This window comes from Sus scrofa, chromosome 2 (assembly GCF_054392235.1).
Source record: "Sus scrofa isolate SSC_HxYL_T2T_F1_AM1 chromosome 2, Sscrofa_HxYL_maternal_Yorkshire_Landrace_v2.0, whole genome shotgun sequence".
Taxonomy (NCBI): domain Eukaryota; kingdom Metazoa; phylum Chordata; class Mammalia; order Artiodactyla; family Suidae; genus Sus; species Sus scrofa.
The window spans coordinates 4,750,435-4,769,975 of record NC_139384.1 but is presented as its reverse complement, the minus strand read 5'-3'; the positions used below and the strand labels follow the sequence as shown (position 1 = coordinate 4,769,975).

At 47.0% G+C, this 19,541-nt stretch overlaps 1 protein-coding gene across 10 annotated transcripts in view; it reads right to left on the bottom strand.

Moving 5' to 3' along the window:
- The window catches only part of KMT5B (lysine methyltransferase 5B), a 57,097-nt gene that overhangs the window by 5,634 nt on the left and 31,922 nt on the right, over nt 1-19,541 (bottom strand). For 5 of the 10 annotated variants that reach the window (XM_021082731.2, XM_085010559.1, XM_021082725.2 and 2 more), the window contains 7 exons: nt 19,224-19,292; nt 13,968-14,133; nt 13,478-13,587; nt 11,093-11,259; nt 10,794-10,813; nt 10,576-10,712; nt 5,281-5,477 (listed from right to left, as the gene is read on the bottom strand). In XM_021082731.2, the coding sequence (XP_020938390.1) occupies nt 5,281-5,477; nt 10,576-10,712; nt 10,794-10,813; nt 11,093-11,259; nt 13,478-13,587; nt 13,968-14,133; nt 19,224-19,292 (866 nt within the window). Of the gene's footprint in view, nt 1-5,280; nt 5,478-10,575; nt 10,713-10,793; nt 10,814-11,075; nt 11,260-13,477; nt 13,588-13,967; nt 14,134-19,223; nt 19,293-19,541 lie in introns of all 10 variants that reach the window. The other 5 variants (XM_085010560.1, XM_085010563.1, XM_085010561.1 and 2 more) reach the window with 1 other exon arrangement.

Below are 19,541 nucleotides of genomic sequence, written 5' to 3'. Positions count from 1 at the left end.
GGACTGGCCCCCAAATGGCTCTGGGACACCTAAACCAACAGAACTCCCGGAAACGAGGGCCAACGACTGAACCACGAACACACGTAGCTGCGTGGCCTGCTACCAGGGAGACACTTATTTTTAGAACAGGAGGGGGAGTAAAGTTTGGGTGCCACTCAATGCGTGAACAACTGATGTATCATGAACTCGAAATGCACAGAACAACTTGCCAGAAATCACTTTTAAAACATGAGGATATACAGGGAATTCTCCTGCTCATGGATTTCTTTACGCTTACAAAGCTTCCTACGAGGTGACCGAGAAGACGTGCTTCCTGAGGCAGCCGCCCTGGTGCTCTGGGGCCTGGGCTCTCACACAGGCCCATGCTGAGGCGCTGTCAGGCTACGGCTCTTCAAGGACTGTTCCGTGACCAGGCTTAGTGGTTTTCGACCTTCATTTTCCTTTTCCCAGCCACTCTCATTTCACATCTGCAATTGCCTGTTCACAATACACCCTGTGTCCTGGACGGCAATCCCTTTGCACTTTGGATCCAACTGGTGCCTCTTGAGAGCACCTTTGTCAATCGCTCTCACAACCTCCTGCTCTGAAATCCAGCAAACACTTCACAGCGTTCATACTTGTTCATACTTTTTTCTTTCTCTGCAGAATTGCTAGTCATTATTGGACGTGATTTTCCCTGAAAACGCTTCTCCATGGCTGCTCGCGAGAGCACACCCTCCTCCAAGCTTCCTCTCCACATCTTGCACCGCCTCCGCCTGCCCGCCGACTGCAGTCCTCAGGCCTCTGTGGTCCCAGGCCCTTGGGAACCCTGCTCACAGTCTGCAGGTGATAAGCATCCTCTCTCCCACCACTACAACTACCGATATGCTGGCAGGTCCCAAACCACTTTCTCTGGCCAGATTCTCTCCTTAATCACTGATCGGCACCACCGAATGTCCACTGGGACCTTGACCTCTAAGATGGTCAACAGGTCTGACCCCACCATCAGCCTCACAGCTGGTCCTCCTAAGCTCCACCTCGGTCAGTGACACCACTACCCTTCCCGCTGCCCACGCAGACACTGCGGGCGCCTCCTTGAGGCCTGCTTTTCCTCACTGCCTCCCCAGCCAGCTGCCGCGTCCTGGTGAGCCCACTCCTGCATGTCCCAGTGTCCTGTCTGAACTACGGCAACGACATCCCGCCCTGTCGCCCTACAGCTGCCCACTGGGAGTCTCCTAATACACCACGTCTCTTATGGGCTTTCAGCCTTCCAATAACCTAACACCCTAAGAATCACGGCCACAAGTTAGGGTCACATCCCTTCTCCCCACCTTCAACTCCAGCCTTCATGACCTTTACTTGTTCAAGTCCCACCCTCGTCCCTTTATCTTCATCTGTGACACTCCCTGCTTTGAACGTGTTGTCCTCAGCCAACTGCTCATCCCTTTCGAAGGCTCAGCTTGGGAACCTTCTCGTGGCCCCCCACATATGGTAGGCTGCCCTTCCCACGACCCCTCAGGGCCCCCGAGACGTCCCTGCCTTGGGGCCTGTCTCTGCCAGTGAGATGACCTTCACTGTGGTGATTCTGAACCTGGGCCTCCCCTTCCAGCCCTCCTTCCCAGAGCCTCACTGGCGGCTCCTGTGGTGCATCGCTGATGAAGCACTTTGCGTGTGTGTCGTAAACGGCACCAAAGAGATTGCATGTGATGCTACGTGTTATTTCAACAGAGCCTGCACTTACACATCTAGGTATTTATCATCACACACTCGTTTTGTCTGAAAAGCACGATCTCAGCAAAAGCCCAGCTCAAAGGTGTGCTCATCATGTCAAAGGGCGGAAAGGACGAGGACAAGCCGGGTCAGAGAAGTGTGAGCAACGTAACTAAGATGACAGCGAGTGGGTCGCCGTCCCACAGAGCTGCTGCCCCACTACCCTTGGGGACTGACAATGCCAGTGACAGCAGGCTAAATGAGAAAGCGGCCGAGGCGGCAAGCTAAGGAAACGGTCCAGAGACTCCAGATTCCGACAGCGGTGGTAAGGCGCGTCTGCGGCGACCCTGGCTTTAGCACCGACACACCATGTGTCGCGCTCTCCCCTTGTGGCTCCGACAAATCCCAAATGCATAAACCTAGACAGTCGTTTTAGGTGGAGACACACATTCTTAGCCATTAATATACCCTGGCTACTGTGCGCAATGGTCGAATCCGTACGCTCTCAACCCTGACGACCATCCCCTGAAGGGCTGTTAGGACTGTGTGAAAACCAAGCTCGCGTGGACGGGTGTGCCTGCCCCCCCCCGCCCCCTACGATGAGTGGCCGAGATGGGATTCCGCTGAGCTCTGTGCTCCAGCTCTCGGGGTTTCTGCTACGGTGACCCTGCCCCTGACACACAGCACAGAGTTACCATGGGGCTGCTCCCGACTCCTAGGTAAAGGCCCCAGGTTATGGCTGCCAGCGTTTCTTCAGGGCGTCCTTAAAATCATAAGGCAGCTCTGTGTGGGCATCAAGAATTACAGCCGGACACAAGAGCAGGAAAATGATGTCAAAGCCTCCTGAGCGCTCGAGCTGCATCTGCGCCCAGTGGACAGGTCTCCGTATGAGCCAAGGCAGCACGAGGCCACACACAGTTGAGAACACAAGCATCTAAAGGTGCTAAAGACTTTGGTTCAACTTCAGCAGGCGCCACAAGCAGCCTGCACCTCACGTGACTAACACAGGAACGACTGCTTGGAACAGGGTGTTGGAAAGGCTTCACAGAGAGTGTTCAGACCAACTAGTGGTGTCTGTGGCGGGCGACAGATGAGAAGGGGCGGCCCCGCCCACCTCTCCAGGACAGGCGCTCCTCAGTCGAGCTGAGCAAACTGATGCCGCTGGCCAAGTCCTCTGGGACTCGCACTGTGTCCTTCTCGGTGACTCACACTGGAGCAGGGCACCGTGGGGGGTGGCCTAGCCATCGAGGTACAAGAGGTCTATAAAACTGGAATCTCTAGTTAATGGCATTATAACTCAGCTCTGTGGACTGAGTATGCGAAAATGGATTTCTTGTCTCCTCTCTGGGTGCTGAAGCAGAGTCAAGTTGCGGTTCCTGAGCCACCTTCCTAAAAAGGAGCTGCAAAGAAGGAAGAAGTAACTGCTTCCACCTAGGCAGAGCTGTTTCTTTAAAAAGGACACAAACAGACTGTTCAAAGAACCAGCTGCTAAAGTCTCAACACACCGCAGGGTAAGCCGGGTACTCCGAGGCTGTGCACCTGAAGGATGCCCCTCCCCCCGGGAGAGGGCCTGGGCAGTGCTGCCCTCGCACCCTCTGCAGTCTCGATGAGTCTGCCTTCCAAACGGATCAAAGGTTATGGTCAAGACACAAACTCAGGGAAATACAGCCTACAGGAACACACTGGGGGCACACTCTTCCAGAGATGGCTGCCGCCGGCCTCCAGCTCCTTTGGCCCTGAGCCGCGCCTAGCAACATGCCAACCCCTGAATTACTCCAGACAATCCTCCTGCAGAAAGGCAATGTGAATACGTAAGCACCCTAAGAGAAATGCTCACTGTCGAGTGCTGTCCTTCTATTCCGTAAAGCTGAGACCACAGCTTAGAGGGTCACCTGCACCCTCTCACACCTAGCAAGGGGCCTTCCTCGTGGGCCCGTCCCATCCTGGAGTGAAGGCATAAGCCCCCTGAGGGAGGGGCCCGAGTCTCACACATGCGGAATCTCCTCAATGACTCGCGGGCCTGGAACACGCACTTGGTTACTGATAAAACTTCTCCCAGGTGGTCACTTAGCAGAACACCCGACACCTCCCCAAAATACCTGTAGTTGGATCTTTCAAAGCAAGTGGTGTATTGAGTTTGGCATCCATGCATCGGTCAGAGAGTTGATGCATAAAACACGAAACGCCCCCACGAACGTCACAGCCGTGTGGACAGTGTCGCGGCCATCCTCGCACACGGATGGCAGTGCGCTCCTAAGGGTTTCATGTACACATTGACAACGTGGGGTTCACAAGTCTCCAGTTTCACCAAGGAACCAGACTCAGAAAACAAAAAGTTGATTATGCTGCATTTATTATTAAAACCAACAGTCAACAGGGAATGCCGAACTAACTGCTCTTTCTTGTTCGCCTTGGACAGTAAAGACTGGAATAGGAGCACAGCGCTGCTTTTCCACTACAGAGGGTCCCCTGGCCTCTGACCCCAGCAGCAGGCAGACTCGGGAATTCATGGCAGTGACATCTTCCCTTTTTCTGGGCTTGCCTGTAGGGGAAGGAGCACCCAGTGTTGGGCTGAAAACATCTGAAGAAAGGGAGAAAAGCCTCAAGCTGTCAGATCTCAGAGGGTACGCAGGTGCCAAGAAGAATCTGTGGACATTTAGAGTGCCCAAACCGGCAAAACACTTGGGGGACCACCACACTGAAACTTTTAAACTTTATTCCTATCAGAGACCAGTAGGACTAAACAGCCCACTGCCTTAGAGGCCATCAGGGAAAACGGGAGTTACCCAGAGGAAACCCAGCCGTGATCAAGTGCTTCCAAGACTTCAAAGCTCCATAGACAGGATGTGTGTTCTTTCGCCTGTTTAGGCTTTCTTCTCTTTCTTTCCTCTTTCTTCTTCATTCTCCTTTTCCAGTTTCCATTAGATCTTGCCCCCATACAAAACTGGTCTTAAGCTTGCTTCTTCCTCCTTTTCCTGTCTTTCCTGCTGCTCTGGGTAGTGGCTATCACAAATCATAGTACAGTGACATTCAAACTGCTCCTCTATCATAATTCTGAGTCTGGTAACTGGTGGCTTGGTGAACTGGGCCAGTTCATTTTGAAAACATCAAGCAAGCAAGCAGTAAAAAGGGGGAAGCCTTGAGGCCCGAAGCTATGAACTCCCCAAGTCCATCATCCGTCCTAAGAGCCTGGCCAGGCGCAGACATGTGAGTGCCTGGTTCCACCCCATCCTTGGTCTTCTTGTAGGACCTGACAACATCACTACAGAGAGACTACCACCTCGAAAAGGTTTCTGTCAAACATATGGTGACCCTGGAACACACGATGAAGAATTTAATAACCAGTTACCAAGAATTCAAGAAGAGCAGACAATCTCATCTAGAGGACCATGTTAAGTCTGGAGGCAGGATACAGACTGCTTTCGTGCTCAAATCATTTCTAGAACCTTGCGGTGCTGGAGAAGCGCATGAATCCCAGAGTTTCTCTCTCTCCGTATTTAAAAGACCAAACTATTAAAGCATGCTTTAAAAAGCAAACTGTGTGAAAATACTTTAAAAAAAAGATATGCTTATCAAATCTCCCTTACTTACTTGCATTGTTTTTTTCCTGAGTGGTATCTGCATCAGTGTTAGAGCTGACAGATTGACTGTCTGAATTTTTGCTGCTGTCACCTAACTTTTTAAGCCTATTTAAACGCTTATCTGTTTCTCTGAGTCCGTATTTGCTATTGATAACAGGAGCAGGCGCAGGCAGTCCCACTCTGGATTTAAAAGCACCAGTTCCCCGTCTGCAAAAGAAAGAGCACAGATTAAACAGCTAGTTACTGACAACAAGCCTGGCTGCTGAGGGTGCTTGGCTACATCGGGTCAGCAGATGGGACAAACTGGCCAGGCCTTAACCTTCACTGGAAGCCTGCCAAGCCTAGGATTCTCAAAATACATATGTAAGTAAAATTAAGGCAAAAAAGCCCCAAACTTAAACCAATTTGTTATGATTATTGCCAATAAATCGCTAACAGCCCAGGAGAAGCTACTGGACCCTGTAGAATTTCACGTGTGGGTAAAAATAAATAATTCATTTTTCAGTTTTAAAACTGGCTGGTATACTAGTTATTAAGTCTCAACTGCAGCTTAAATAACTCACCTGTTAACTGTATCTCAGCTTTGTTCTGCACAGTTTAACACTGTTACCGGAATACTGAGAATCAAGGAATTAAAAGAGAATTTCCAGGAATTCCCACTGTGGCCCGGCGCTGATGAATCTGACTAATATCCATGAGGATGTGGGTATGATCCCTGGCCACATTCAGTAGGTTAAGGATCTGGCACTGCTGTGGCTGTGGTGTAGGCCAACGGCTACAGCTCTGATTCGACCCCAGCCTGGGAACGTCCCTATGCTACGGGTGCGGCCCTAAAAAGACAAAAAAAAAAAAAAAAAAAAAAAAAGAAAAGAAAATCTCCGTAAACTAAGTTACTACTTAGAAGTTCATGTTACATACAAACAAATCCTAATTGAAATTCTGTACAAGAAAGCTAGCCTGTAGTGGTGAAAATATGACTTCTGGAATAATAAAAAACTGCTACATTCTTCCTGATTACCGCATGAACATAATTAAAAGTTAACAAAATATTACTAAATAAGACATTAAAAGACTTGCTTTTACCACTGGCTAAGAATGATCCACACTGGCTTTATCTTCCTATATTCTTCAGCAGTGAGTGGGTGCTTCCTAAGGAGGCCTCCTAAACTTCCTAGAGAACCTACTTTGCACTCCTATACTTGACTCGGTGTCACGAAGGTAAATCTATACGCAAAGTATAAATTAATGAGGTTAAAAATAAAGCGCTACGCACTGCATTTAAAAAATGACACATCTCTTTGCTCAAAACTGCCTTCAGTAATCTGCCTTTTCTTGGCCTTAGCTTGTTAAAGAAGAGCCATTAACGTCAGCTTCAGAACTTGTGGCAAAACTGTGACAACTCCACTACAATAGCAACGCAGCCTCCGTGAGGCCCCCTGTGGTTCCTCTCTTTCAGGAGTGAGATGAAGAGAAATTAACTCTTCTCCCCAAGGAATCTGAGTGTTTCACCTTTTGCTAAGGGAAAACAAAACCTGTGTTTTCTCCCCACCCCCTTTAAGCTCCTCATGCCACGGGGAAACACAGACCTAACCTTGATGCAGAGGCCTTTCTGTGAAGTAAGGTGAGCACTGCTGCCCACAATGGACTGGAATTCTACTTTTACTAATGCTTTTGCAAAACCACCACCTTCTTATTGTGGCACTGCCTTGGTTCTTTTTTCAGCAGGTACACGAGAAATCACTGTTAAGAGCCTCTAGGTTCTCTTCGCCACAGCACTCAGAAAGCCACTGTGTACATTCGAAAGGCTGTTTTCACTTCATAAGAGTTAAGAGATTAATACAGTATTTTCAGACATTCTGTGCCGTTTTACCATAACTCGTAACATTTCTGGAAACATGGGCCATACCTAAATATACAATAAATACTCATGGTGGAATTATTCTATCTGGAAATCAGTTTTATTTTTTATTTCTTTGAACTTTTTAGGGCCACACCTGTGGCATATGGAGGGTCCCAGGGTAGGGGTTGAACTGGAGCTGCAGCTGCCAGCCTACACCACAGCGACACCAGATCTGAACTCATCTGCGACCTACACCACAGCTCACGGCAATGCCAGACCCTTAACCCACTGAGCGCTGCCAGGGAGAGAACCCACATTCTCATGGATCCTAGTGGGATTTGCTTCCACTGCACCACAACAGGAACTCCTACTTCTTCTAACTTATGAAAATAACACATGCTTGCATCTGCTGCAAGTGAAACAATCACAGGATACACACGATAAAGCGCAAGGTAACAGTGCTCCCCAGGCCCCTCCATGCCCAGAGCTCCAGAGCCCAGGATAACCACCTGCCGGCACCTGACCTCCACTCCTCTGCCAGGGGTTACACGCCTATGCAGTGCCGTTTCTTCTTTCCTTCCTTTCATGGCCACACCCGAGGCACATGGAAGTTCCCAGGCCAGGGGCTGAACCCGAGCCTCCGCTGTGACCCATGCCACAGTGGGAACTCCTGTTGTTTCTTTTTAAGCAAAAAAAGCCAAGAAAGGCTAATACCATACATCTTACTCAACAACCAGCTTTCTTATCATTATATCATGCACAAATTAACCTGAACTGAACCTGTTTTGGAAGCTGTACCTTTTACGTAAACACTGCAGAATTTATTCCAGCACGGCCCACGGACACTACTGAACCGTGTGGGTTGTTTTGCTTGCCGCCAGAACTCCACTGCTATACTGCTCTTGAAACCAAATCCTCACTGACTAGTGCTCCTATTTCCACAGGCTAGATCCTTCCCGACGCGACTGACAGCCAGGTGGAAAAGGTATGGTTATTTTGAACAAACACTGCCAGACGACTTTCCCAAAAGGCTTTAGCAATTTACAGCCCTACTCACACCGCGTAAGCGCCTGCTCCTCCACACCCTCACCAGCAGCACGAAATGCGCCTCGAAATTCTGCCAGTTGGATACAGAAACGCACCCCTCGTTACTGCCCTCTTTCCTGCTCTACGGCCGTCAGTCGGCGCCGCATCCTCCTCAGCCTTCTCTTCTCCAGCGGACGCCGGTCTGTTCTTCGTGAGCTCCTAGAAACGCTCTGTACTTGGGACAGTAACTCTGCCATCTGTGTACTTCTTTCTCCCTTCAGCCTGACTTTTGCTTTCGGTCATTCAAAAATTTTCGTCTTCACCCTATCTTATGTTTTACCTACTTTCAAAAGACTTCCACTACTGCAAGGTCACACAAACATTCTTCTAGTCTTTCTCTATTAAGTTTACTCTGTATATTTATTTATTTGTTTGTTTATTTTTGCCTTTTTGCCTTTTCTAAGGCCGAAGGGAACCTAGCCACAACGGGAACTGCTGCCCGTTTCTTTTTCTCACACTAACCCTGTGGGGTGGGCAGGGTTCCCCCAAAAGACCAGAGGGAGACGGAGTCCATGCGAGAGAACTAATCCGCCCAGGGAGCGGATTACAATGGCACGTGCAGTTCTAAACCAGTCAAAGAGCTGCTTCAGGGCTGATCTGGATTCCTGTACATGTGGTTCCATTTTTCAGGACAGCCTCCAAAAACCTGTTAGCATATATCACCTGCTCCATTCATTCACCAAATATTTATCACACATCCACTATGTGACAGGTACTGTTCTAGACACTATATCTGGGGATAGAGCAGGAAATGAAAAAGCTGCAATGGAGCTTATATTCTAATGGGAAAATAGCCAGAAACAAAAAACAAGTCTATAGCTAACATCTGACTATTAACTGTGTATTGTTTTACATATTTTTGTGAGATTAATTTAATCCTCACAGCAACCCAAGGAGATGGCTCTGATATTATTCCCACTTTACAGATCGGGTAATTAAGGTACAAAAGCAGTTAAGCTGCCTGATCACATTGCTAATGAAATGCAGTCACAGGATTCCAGCCTGGGCGGGTCTCAGGCAGTAACTGCTACACTACGCTGTTTCTAAGAAAGGGTTTTAGAACATCATTCAACTGCAATTAAACCACTTCATGGATTTAAAAGGTCACGGTGTAGACTAGCCTAAGATTTAAGCAATGTCTGAACCATTTTTTTAATGTAGAAGAAGATAAGCACACCAGGAATAGGCTTTCTACTGTCCCTTCATGGCATGGAGAGCCCAGTGCTGGCAGAGGAACAGCTGGGGTTGTACCGTGACCCAGGCCTCTGCTCTCTCCCCACAGCAGGGGAACCTCTGGTCGCCCAGAAGGAAGGGACGTGTGGCCTCTGGGGAATTACCCCTTCTCCTGAGGCTCGTGCCTGGAGGCTGGGGGTTCTCAGAGAAGCAGCATCTCTGCTGTCCATCTCTGCTTCCACGGGCAAAGGCATCTCAAGTGGAGAGAACTAGGGCTCCAAGGCTGGGCTGGTCTGGGCCTCTGCACCGGCAGGGTGGCCACACCACCAGGTCTCTCCCAGGGTGGCTGTGCCCTGCCTGCCTAGGCAGGTGTGGGGGCGTCCTGCAGCACTGGCCTGGACGAGCCTGTGAAGCTCTCTCTCTAAGAAGCTGCCACAGTGAGTAGCATGGACAAGGAGTCCTGCTAAGTTGGATGTGGGGGATTTCTACAAAGATTCCAGAATCTTGATGGGTCAAAACGAGAAGTCCCTCGCCAAGTAAGAGAACTTGGGAATTAAGAGCATGCGCATCAAAACATAATTCCAAGGAGTTCCCTTCATGGCACAGTGGAAACAAACCCGACTAGTATCTATGAGGATGCGGGTTCGATCCCTGGCCTCACTCAGTGGGTCAGGGAACTGGCATTGCCGTGAGCTGTGCTGTAGGCTGGCAGCTGCAGCTCTGATTCGACCCTTTGCCTGGGAATTTCCATAGGCTGCAGATGTGGCCTTAAAAAGAAAAGGAAAAAAAAATTCAAAACATAATTCCAGAAGATACAGCTTGGTAGTACACAAGACAACCTCCCAGGTTTTCCATGGCTGTCAGTGGTTTGATCTTCACTTGCCAGTTCTGGAGCAAGCCTCCCTGGCTCTATGTGCGTGTGCGTGTGTGTAAGGTATTTCCCGTTCTCTTTAAGCATATGTATATTCTCACTCACTCGTAAGAATAACATCTGGTAAGGATAACGTTTTAAGGGGTCAGGTGCTGAAACCCCGAACTAGTTTTATGTTCTTTGATTCTGTTAATGCATGAAGAACTGGGTGCAGTGCCACGGAACAGAAAAGACTATCCCTCCTTTAAATAGCGAGCAGACGACAGGAGTTTAGGCCCAGAGTCGCCGGGTGGGTAAAAGGAAGTAACAGCCGAACATCTGACTCAGTGCTTTACCTTTCACAGGTGTAACACTCGCAGAACTCATTATTTTCTCCAAAAAACCCATCTCCATAGTAACAAGAAATTTCTTCTCCAGGTTCAATATCTCTCAGAGCCTTCACACACGCTGTATCTCGACCGGTTGACACAAACTGAAATAAAATGAACTCATTAAGAAACTCAAAGCTAAAGCAGAAACAAAATACTTGAGAGAAAAAAGTTTTTATGCTTACCTTACAGTTAGGTCTGCAATCTGAAAAATGTCCAAAAGATAAAGTCAATTAACTGTAGATAAGATCTGAAACACGAACAATTACAGAAATCTGAAATAAGCTTTCCACATAGTGTTTACCCATTTCTGATAGAAGTTTTAGGTCTCAAGTTAAACTACAGGAATATCTCCTTTAATAAGTTTGTGCAAAAAGAGAAGAAATTCTATTTCCAACCCTCCTTACAGGAAGAGAAGGTCACTCCCTCACAGTTTTAGCGGTGCTACCCAACACTAGAGCTAACACCTTAAAACAGAGCTTACCATGGTTTATAAACGCAGCAGGACCAAGCCAGAGCTGAGCACAGTTTTTCCTTGTGGAATACATGACACTGAAGTCGTTTTCTCCATGTCTAAGTAGCATGTTCTCCTCAATTTCTGAAAGTTCGGCAATACAACCCACCAGTAATTCTATTTTGTCATTTCGTTTCCTATTTAAAATACGCGATGTTAAAAATTACTAGTAATTATAAGTAATAAGGCTTCTTTAATAAAATAAGCCTGTCCAATAAACACCAGGAACTGAGAAGATCTAGCTACGCGTATCTCAGCCGACTCACTTGGATCCCCACTGGGCCATCACCTCGTCCTCACTGGAAGCCCCACGCCTTGGGCCATGGTTACTCCTACAGCGGCCTCGTCCTCAGCAGAGCCTGGGAAGTCCTTCAAGAATCTGCTGCCTACATCTATGAATCCCCCTGCGAGACCCAGCAGTGTCCTACAGAGAGAAAAGCCTCAACAACCACTGCGCTGAACGCAACTGGCTGGCACTGGGGGGGGCGGGGGAGAGACAAGTGGCAGGAAAGGGTCCGGAGAACCCAGAGCTGGGATGCCACCTCCAGAGCAGCACCATCCAAATGTAACGTGGGCCGAATCTGCAACCTCCAGTGTCCCAGTAGCCATAATAAGGCAGGAAAATGCAAACAGGTGCAAGTACCTTTAGTTACTATATATATACATACGCGTATATATACATATATATACACACACATATATACACACACACATATATATACATACATATATATATATACACACACACACATACATGTACATACGTATGTTTTTTGGTTTTGGGTTTTTTTGTTTTGTTTTGTTTTGGTCTTTTTAGGGCTATACCCAAAGCATATAGAAGTTCCCAGGCTAGGGGTCGAATCAGAACTGCAGCTGCTGGCCTTCACCACAGCCACAGCCACAGCAATGCTGGATCCAAGCCACATCTGCGACCTACACCACAGCTCATGGCGATGCCAGATCCTTAACCCACTGAGTGAGACCAGGGATCAAACACGTATCCTCACGGATACTAGTCGGCTTCGTTTCCGCTGAGCCACGACTCCTAGTAATACACTTTACTAGGGAACTCCCTATAACCAATATAATCCAGCAGGTAATCATTATGAAATTTTAATGACAACAACATTTCTTTTTTTGGCCGTGCCTGTGTCCCGCAGTGCACAAGCCGCTGCAGTGACAAGACTGGATCCCTAACCTGCTGTGCTGTCGGAGAACCCTGAGAAATACAATTCAAAATAAAGTCTGGTGTGTGTGTCACATTTACAGCACTTCTTGATCCGGACTGGCCACCTATCAAAGGCTCAACAGCCATACATGGCTGGTGGCTCCTCCACCAGGCAAGCAGCTCTGAAACCCAAGATCTCAACACTCCACACCCGCTGACCAACACCAAGAGCCGTGGGAGCCGGTTAGCAGGCTTGCTGCCATCCCACGGCAGACAACGCACACTCACGTACAAACACCCGTTCGAGAGGCCTGGGGGTCGTGATGCCCTTTGCCTGTTCTATTTTCAGGTACCTGACCCTAAAATTCTTGCTATGAAAAACATGAGGGGTGATGTCAGAGAGGGGCTACATGTTTCTTCTGGGAGATAAGGCAGGGGACAAGCATTAGAGCAAAGATAGAATCACACATTCTTTCATATATGGCTTTTATCCTTCCTGGCTGGACACATACATATACTTTTAGGACGGCAGTGTGCGAGGAGGTTTCTACCTATGAAACTCCTAGGATCATTAAGACTTCATATGCAACCACTCTTACAGGCCAGTAAAACACTGACTCTGGAACCAGGCTAACCAAGCCCGGCACCCCAAGCCTCTCAGCAGTCCTGGAGCAGGTGCCCAGACCAATACAAGGAAAACACAAAGCACTCTGGCTTACAGACAGCATCTGGTTCAACTCAGACGACTTTTTTTTTTTTTTTTTTGCTTTTTAGGGCCGTACCCCAGCATATGGAGGTTCCCAGGCTGGAGGTCCAATTGGAGCTACAGCTGCCAGCCTACACCACAGCCATGGCAAGGTGGGATCTGGGCCACGTCTGCGACCTACACCACAGCTCATGGCAATGCTGGATCCTTAACCCACTGAGCAAGGCCAGGGATCGAACCCACAGTCATGGTTCACAGTCGGATTCACTTCCGCTGTGCCACGACGGGAACTCCTCAAGTCAACCTTCGAATTCCAGCGTCCTGACCCTGGTCACAGGGCTGAGGTTCCAGCACTGCCCTGGCTCCTGTGGGGTAAGCTCCAACTTTACTCCCTCTCACAACTGCTCAGCTCGTGAACAGTAACTTAAGAGAAAGCTCTAAATAAAATTACTTTATGGGTTTATACTAGTATAATAGTTACCACTCTTTCGTTGCAACTATTTTGGCTCCATTTTGTTCTGAAGAGTATCTATTACAAGGCAATATTTCAAATCCACTGTCAGTCGCAAACATTCGCAAGTAAATAAATACCTAAAACAGAAAAAGAAATTTGATATTTACTTTATGTTGAATTATTAATCCTGCTAGACTTCCTCAGAATTATAAAAGCAAATCACCACCAACTATGTAAAAAATTTTAAGATTCAGTAACAAATTCTGTTATTTTAAAACTTCAAATACTTGTAAACCTGATGTCTATGTTACTCTACAAGTTCACAATAAATCTCACTTCTGGCGACCAGGGTTTCTCTGTGGACGGTCATATAAATGACCAGTAGTATTAGATCTTCATACTGACTAGTGTCCCGAAAGTCCGACTCAAAATTTCAGTGTTCACTAAAACTTAGGCTTGAGATTCCTTTACTCTTGTTCAAACAGATAAACAGTACTAATTTTATTAATAAACCTACATGTTCCTTGAATAATTTCTCTTGCATTTTGTTCTTGTTGAGAAAATAGTGCCGTGCCCATTCGCCTGAAGTCAAACATTTGAAGGCTTTCTCCAAGTGCTCGTCTTTCTTAAAACGTTCAATTACTTCCTTTAGTTCTTCTTGCCTTCCTTTAATAGGCCGGAATCTCAAAGAAAGCAAGACAATAACTTTAGTCATCTTCCACAACCCTTGGGCCACTGCTAAGAGATCTTGAGAAAAAAGCAACCCGAAAACAGCAGTCAGCCACCGAACAAAAGAGGACAGCAATCGTGGTAACCATCGCTAAAGGAATACTCATCATCAGGGGAGAGCTCCTCTTCCTCAGACTGTCCTTTAAGCCACTGCTGCCTAGTTAACTGAGAGGAGACCAGGTGATTCAAATGAAAGCTGATTCAGGCTTCTAACTAGTCATCTACTTTGAGAGGTACAAATAAATGACAGAGCTCGATTAGAGCTTATCTAATTGAGTTAGAAAGACAAAAGAGTTCTTTTAAAACATGCAAAATCAAGCCAAAAGAGTGCAGGCAATGAGCTGCAGAAAAAAGACGAAGCAAACAAAATCATGCCATAAACATTCTCTATGCACACAGTTAGAAAAAAGCCAAACTAAACATCCCAACAGGTCTTAAAGCACACTATGATGTTCCAATTCCATGTCAAATTAATCTTGGATAACTGCATTCGGAGAACAAGGGTGCAAGAGTACAACTCGAGCAGCGACCCTGTCGTGCTGGTGACAGAAGGGAGAACTGCTGGGGGAGAACCCCGGAAGGCTTCTCCTGTGAGATCGGCCAGATGACTTCAGAACACTACATTGCGGGACACGTGCTAACACATGACACAATCACGGTCCAGGTGAAACCTAAGTTTGTAAGCCCCTCATTTTAAAGGTATGTTCTCAGGAGAATGCGTACTGTGATTAGAGGTACGTGGATCTAAACTTCAAAATCTCTTCACATGTCAATTTCATTTGCTTTATTTTCCAAAATAAAAGTTTAAAAAAAAACCCCAACATCAACAAAAAAGGATTACAGACTGCTATTGAAATAAAATACATTAAGAAAAAAAATTAGTGTCTCCTGAGAAAAAAACTTTGAACTATGCATCTTACTCTAACATTTCAAAGTGCACATCTCTGGAGTTCCCGTTGTGGCACAGCAGAAACGAATCCGACTAGGAACCATGAGGTTGTGGGTTCGATCTCTGGCCTCACTCAGTGGGTTAAGGATCTGGCATTGCTGTGAATTGTGGTGTAGGTCGCAGATGTGGCTCAGACCCCACATTGCTGTGGCTGTGGCGTAGGCCAGCAGCTGTAGCTCCAATTAGACCTCAAGCCTGGGAACCTCCATATGCCATGGGTGCAGCCCTAAAAAAGCAAAAAAAAAAAGCAAAAAAAAAAAAAAAAAAAAAAAAAGGTGCACATCTCAGACACCTGAAAATGCTAAAACTGAGGTAAGATCTAGACTAAACCCCAGCAAAGGAAGCACTCAAGCAGTATTTTTTCCTAGGTAAGCTATCACAAATGCATTCGTAACATTTCAAGATTTTAAGCCACAATATTTCTCTAAGGATTATTTATTAGTTGCTGTTTACCCAGGTGCTATGGTGAAAAATGTATGATAAAGGACAAAGCTACCAGTCTTGAAATGAAAATTTTGTTGGGACTGAAAGACACATAATTGCATTGAACAGATACGCAAGGCATCAATATGTAAATGCATGTTCATGTGGTACAAACAACATCACTACAGCGTTTTAAGGTACGGAAACTATAATGAAAAGGTAAGATCTGTTTGGGAAGGGGGCAGTTCGGCGTTGACACTGATATGGGTAATGAGGACAATGGTGAATTCAGACTTCTCAAGAAAAAACAGTATTATTATAGGCAGGAAGAATCAAAAGAAGGAAGGCAAAGGGAGAGAAATTCTAAGGGGCTAAGAGAGTCAGCTGGCTACCAAGAGTAAAGGAAAGTACTAGAAGGAGGAAGAGAGCAGGCTCGAGGAACAGAGCAGATGTAACACCAGTCACTGAAAGGGTCTTAGAGGCCTTCAGCTGCGTCGCGTGCTGACACCTCCAGGCACTTTCGAGCTGCAGCCTAGATTCGGCAAGCTCTCACGACAACTGAGGAGCACCATGTGAAGGGGTTCAAGCCCATCCTAGAGACACCCTATGAAGAAACGGACGATGCCCTATTTCGTTCTCCGTTTCAATCAGCAGACCAGCCCTCAGAGATGAGTGGCAGTCTCATGAACAATTCGGAATGTCTTTAGGCTGTCAGGTTACGGTGTCAGAGAACTACTATTAAGTACTGCACACATGTGCAGAACTGTGAATGTCTCCAAACTTCCAGAGTTACATTAAATGACGCACCTGCAGCCATCACAAGTGATTTTGTCAAGGTTCTTTGTTCTTTAAGAAACCAAATCTAAGCCCCTCTGGTTGCAACCCTGGACGGGGTGGTTATCTGCATACGAAGGACAGATGAGACAACCAAGCAGCTGTTAGCTAAGGCACAAAGAGCAGCACTGCGGGCAGCACGAACGACAGGAGACAGACAACCCACGCTGTGCAGAGAGGAGAAAAGCAGCAGCTCCCTCTGAGCAAAGAGGATGAAGAACCCATGACATGAAGTGGCAGGGCTACGACAGAAGGAGCCAAGCGATCTTAAATGGTCAATGAGGCTCTGGCCCACGACGACATTCTTAGACTAACTGCATGGCCTGACACATTAAAAGCAAGAGTCGGGACTAATTCACCTGAAGAGCTCAAGACTGACAGAAAAGACGCGACAGGCCTGTAAGGGACGCTGGCTCTTCCTGACAGGTCTTATGTGTGCTTCCTGAAACTTCTTTCCTCTCTAAAAAGGCCTCTCACCTATCCTTCTGGTTACCTACCCTTCCTTCATGACGCCAAAAAATTTATATGCTAAAACCAAAACAAAAGAATCCAACTTTTTTTTTTGGGGGGGTGACCCCTGTAGCATGTGGAAGGTCCCAGGTCAGGGATCAAACCCACACCACAGCTGTAACCAGAGCCACAGCAGTGACAATGCTGGATCCTTAACTTGCTGAACCGTGAGGGAACGCCAAAACAATCGACTCTCGATGTACTAATACTCTGCCTTCTACATACCCTGTGACTTCTATTTCTGCATTCCTGGCTGCTACTGCCTCAGATACAAACAAAACCTCCCCAACTGTCCCTTGCTACCCAGTGAGAACCTCCCTTTCGCTTCGAGTGTAATTTACTGTCAAAAGTTACTGTCGCAGTTGGCTGCCACAGGCGTGAGATGACAGTGAGGCGAAGGAGGAAGATACAAGAGCGGGTGTGCAGGTGTTTCAAGAACCCTGTGGAAGAACATCCGCGTCACCCGGCTGACAGTGCCAGTCAAATCCCATCACAACAAAACTGCAAGGAAAGAAACATTACTCAATAACATACAACTATTAGGGCCAGGGCAAAAGGCACTGAAGACCTGAGAAAAAATTAACTTTCTGGCGTTCCCGTCCTGGTGCAGCAGAAACAAATCTGACTAGGAACCATGAGGCTGGAGGTTCTCTCCCTGGCCTCACTTGGTGGGTTAAGGATCCAGCATTGGCGTGAACTGTGGTGTAGGGCGCAGGCGCGGCTCAGAGCTGGTGCTGGCCAGCAGCTGCAGCTCTGATTAGACCCCTTAGCCAGGGAACCTCCAAATATACCGCAGGTGTGGCCCTAAAAATGACAAAAGACAAAAAAAAAAAAAATTAGTTTTCTACTAGTGAATAGAAAAAATACACTGTCTTCTCCTTAACCATAAGGGCTCTAAATCTCCCACACAAAGTTCACAAAGCTATCCTTACACTGTGGCTCTTAAAGCCATTATCTTTTTTTTTAAGGGCCGCAGGTGCAGCATATGGAAGTTCCCAGGCTAGGGGTCGAATCAGAACTATAGCTGCTGGCCTACGCCACAGCTCGTGGCAACACTGGATCCTTAACTTGCTGAGCAGGGCCCGGGATCAAAACCATATCCTTGTAGATACTAGCTGGGTTTGTTCCTGCTGAGCCACGACAGAACTCCTTAAAACTATTAGCGCTGGATAATTCAGATTATCTGAAACAACTGGCTTGTTCCATTAATGAGGGGAAAAAAAGGTCCAATGAGGGCTCATTAATGGAAGGGTTGGGACTGCCAGCCAGGCCTTACTTGGCCCTGCCCTCTGCCCTGAACCATGAAGGCCCTCTTGCGCGGCTTCGTTATCAGAATAGGATTTGACTTGTGTCTCCCTGGTACACTGACGACACTGTGAGAAGGGTGGACACACATATACTTTGAAACTGCGTATCTGTGGGGTAGGATGGCAGGGAGGCAAGAGAAATGGGTATGTGGCATTCCAAAATCAGTATGCCCTCCTCCTCCCTCTTAGTATAAAATGTGCAAATTTAAATAAACCAAACATTACTTTTCTCTTCCCACACCTCTCTGATCAATGGCCAATGTAGGAAATTTTAAAATATGTCATTTACAATCGTTCATTATTAAAAGGGGCAGGAAAAAAACATATGAATTCACACTCCCACACACCTGTTCCCCACTCTTTCCAGAGACTGACTTCCCAGGTTTTCTTGCTATTTGGTGTTTCTGTTTCCAAACCCAAGAGACCAGTGTGGCAATGAAGAAAAGCTGTGGCTTTGTCTGAGCTGTACTACCGTGCCCTTCCGTTAGCATGAACAACCAAGAGCTGACGGGAGGGTGGGGGATAGAAAAAAGGGAGCAAGGGAAGGAGAGAGGAAGAGAGAGAAAAATGCTCAAACATTTGAGATATAAAACCACGAGGCAACATCGTGACACATTTCCCCCTCTGAAGAGAGTTTCGGTGCAAACTGACAGGTGGCAGATGCTGCGAGGAGGGGTCGTGCTGGAACCCGGGCTCTCCAGTCCTCCCTGGCCTGCAGGAAACCACCAGAAGCATACCTGGCTGAGCCCTGCCACGGGGGCTCAGCTAATCCCAGGCAGTGACTCCTGATCTGTGAGCGAATGATTCTCTTAACATTACCCTGTTATGGAGTAAAGCAGGTTTTTTTTTTTTTTTTTTTTTTAAATATAGCTATTACCAAGACCAAACTGTTTTAAAAGTCTGCAAAATGTTCTAAAAACTGTGTTTATGCTGACACTTCCAATTACTTAACATAAAGGACCATTATAAACGGGAAACTGATTAGTGGGTTGTCTTATTGTTTGCAATGCTCTCTACCTACCTCACGGGGTTGTTGTGAGGAAAACTGTCAGATTTTGAAAAATGCCTTGAGCTCCTCGAAGGAAAAGCGCTATATAAATGCAAAAACAAACAACAATAAAAGACTATTTGTATAATTTGCACTTGTAATTTCTAAACAGATTGACAGTGTTAGCTGCAGCATAAATCCCGACATCGCTGTGACACCCAAGAACCGCAGGAAGCCGTGGGTCTGTTCGACATGGTGACGGAGGCCGGGAGAGTAAAAGTCCTTCCTTCCCGCATAATGTCAAGTCCTACCTTTGATCAGCTGAAAAATTTCTTCCTGCTTTTTGGTCAA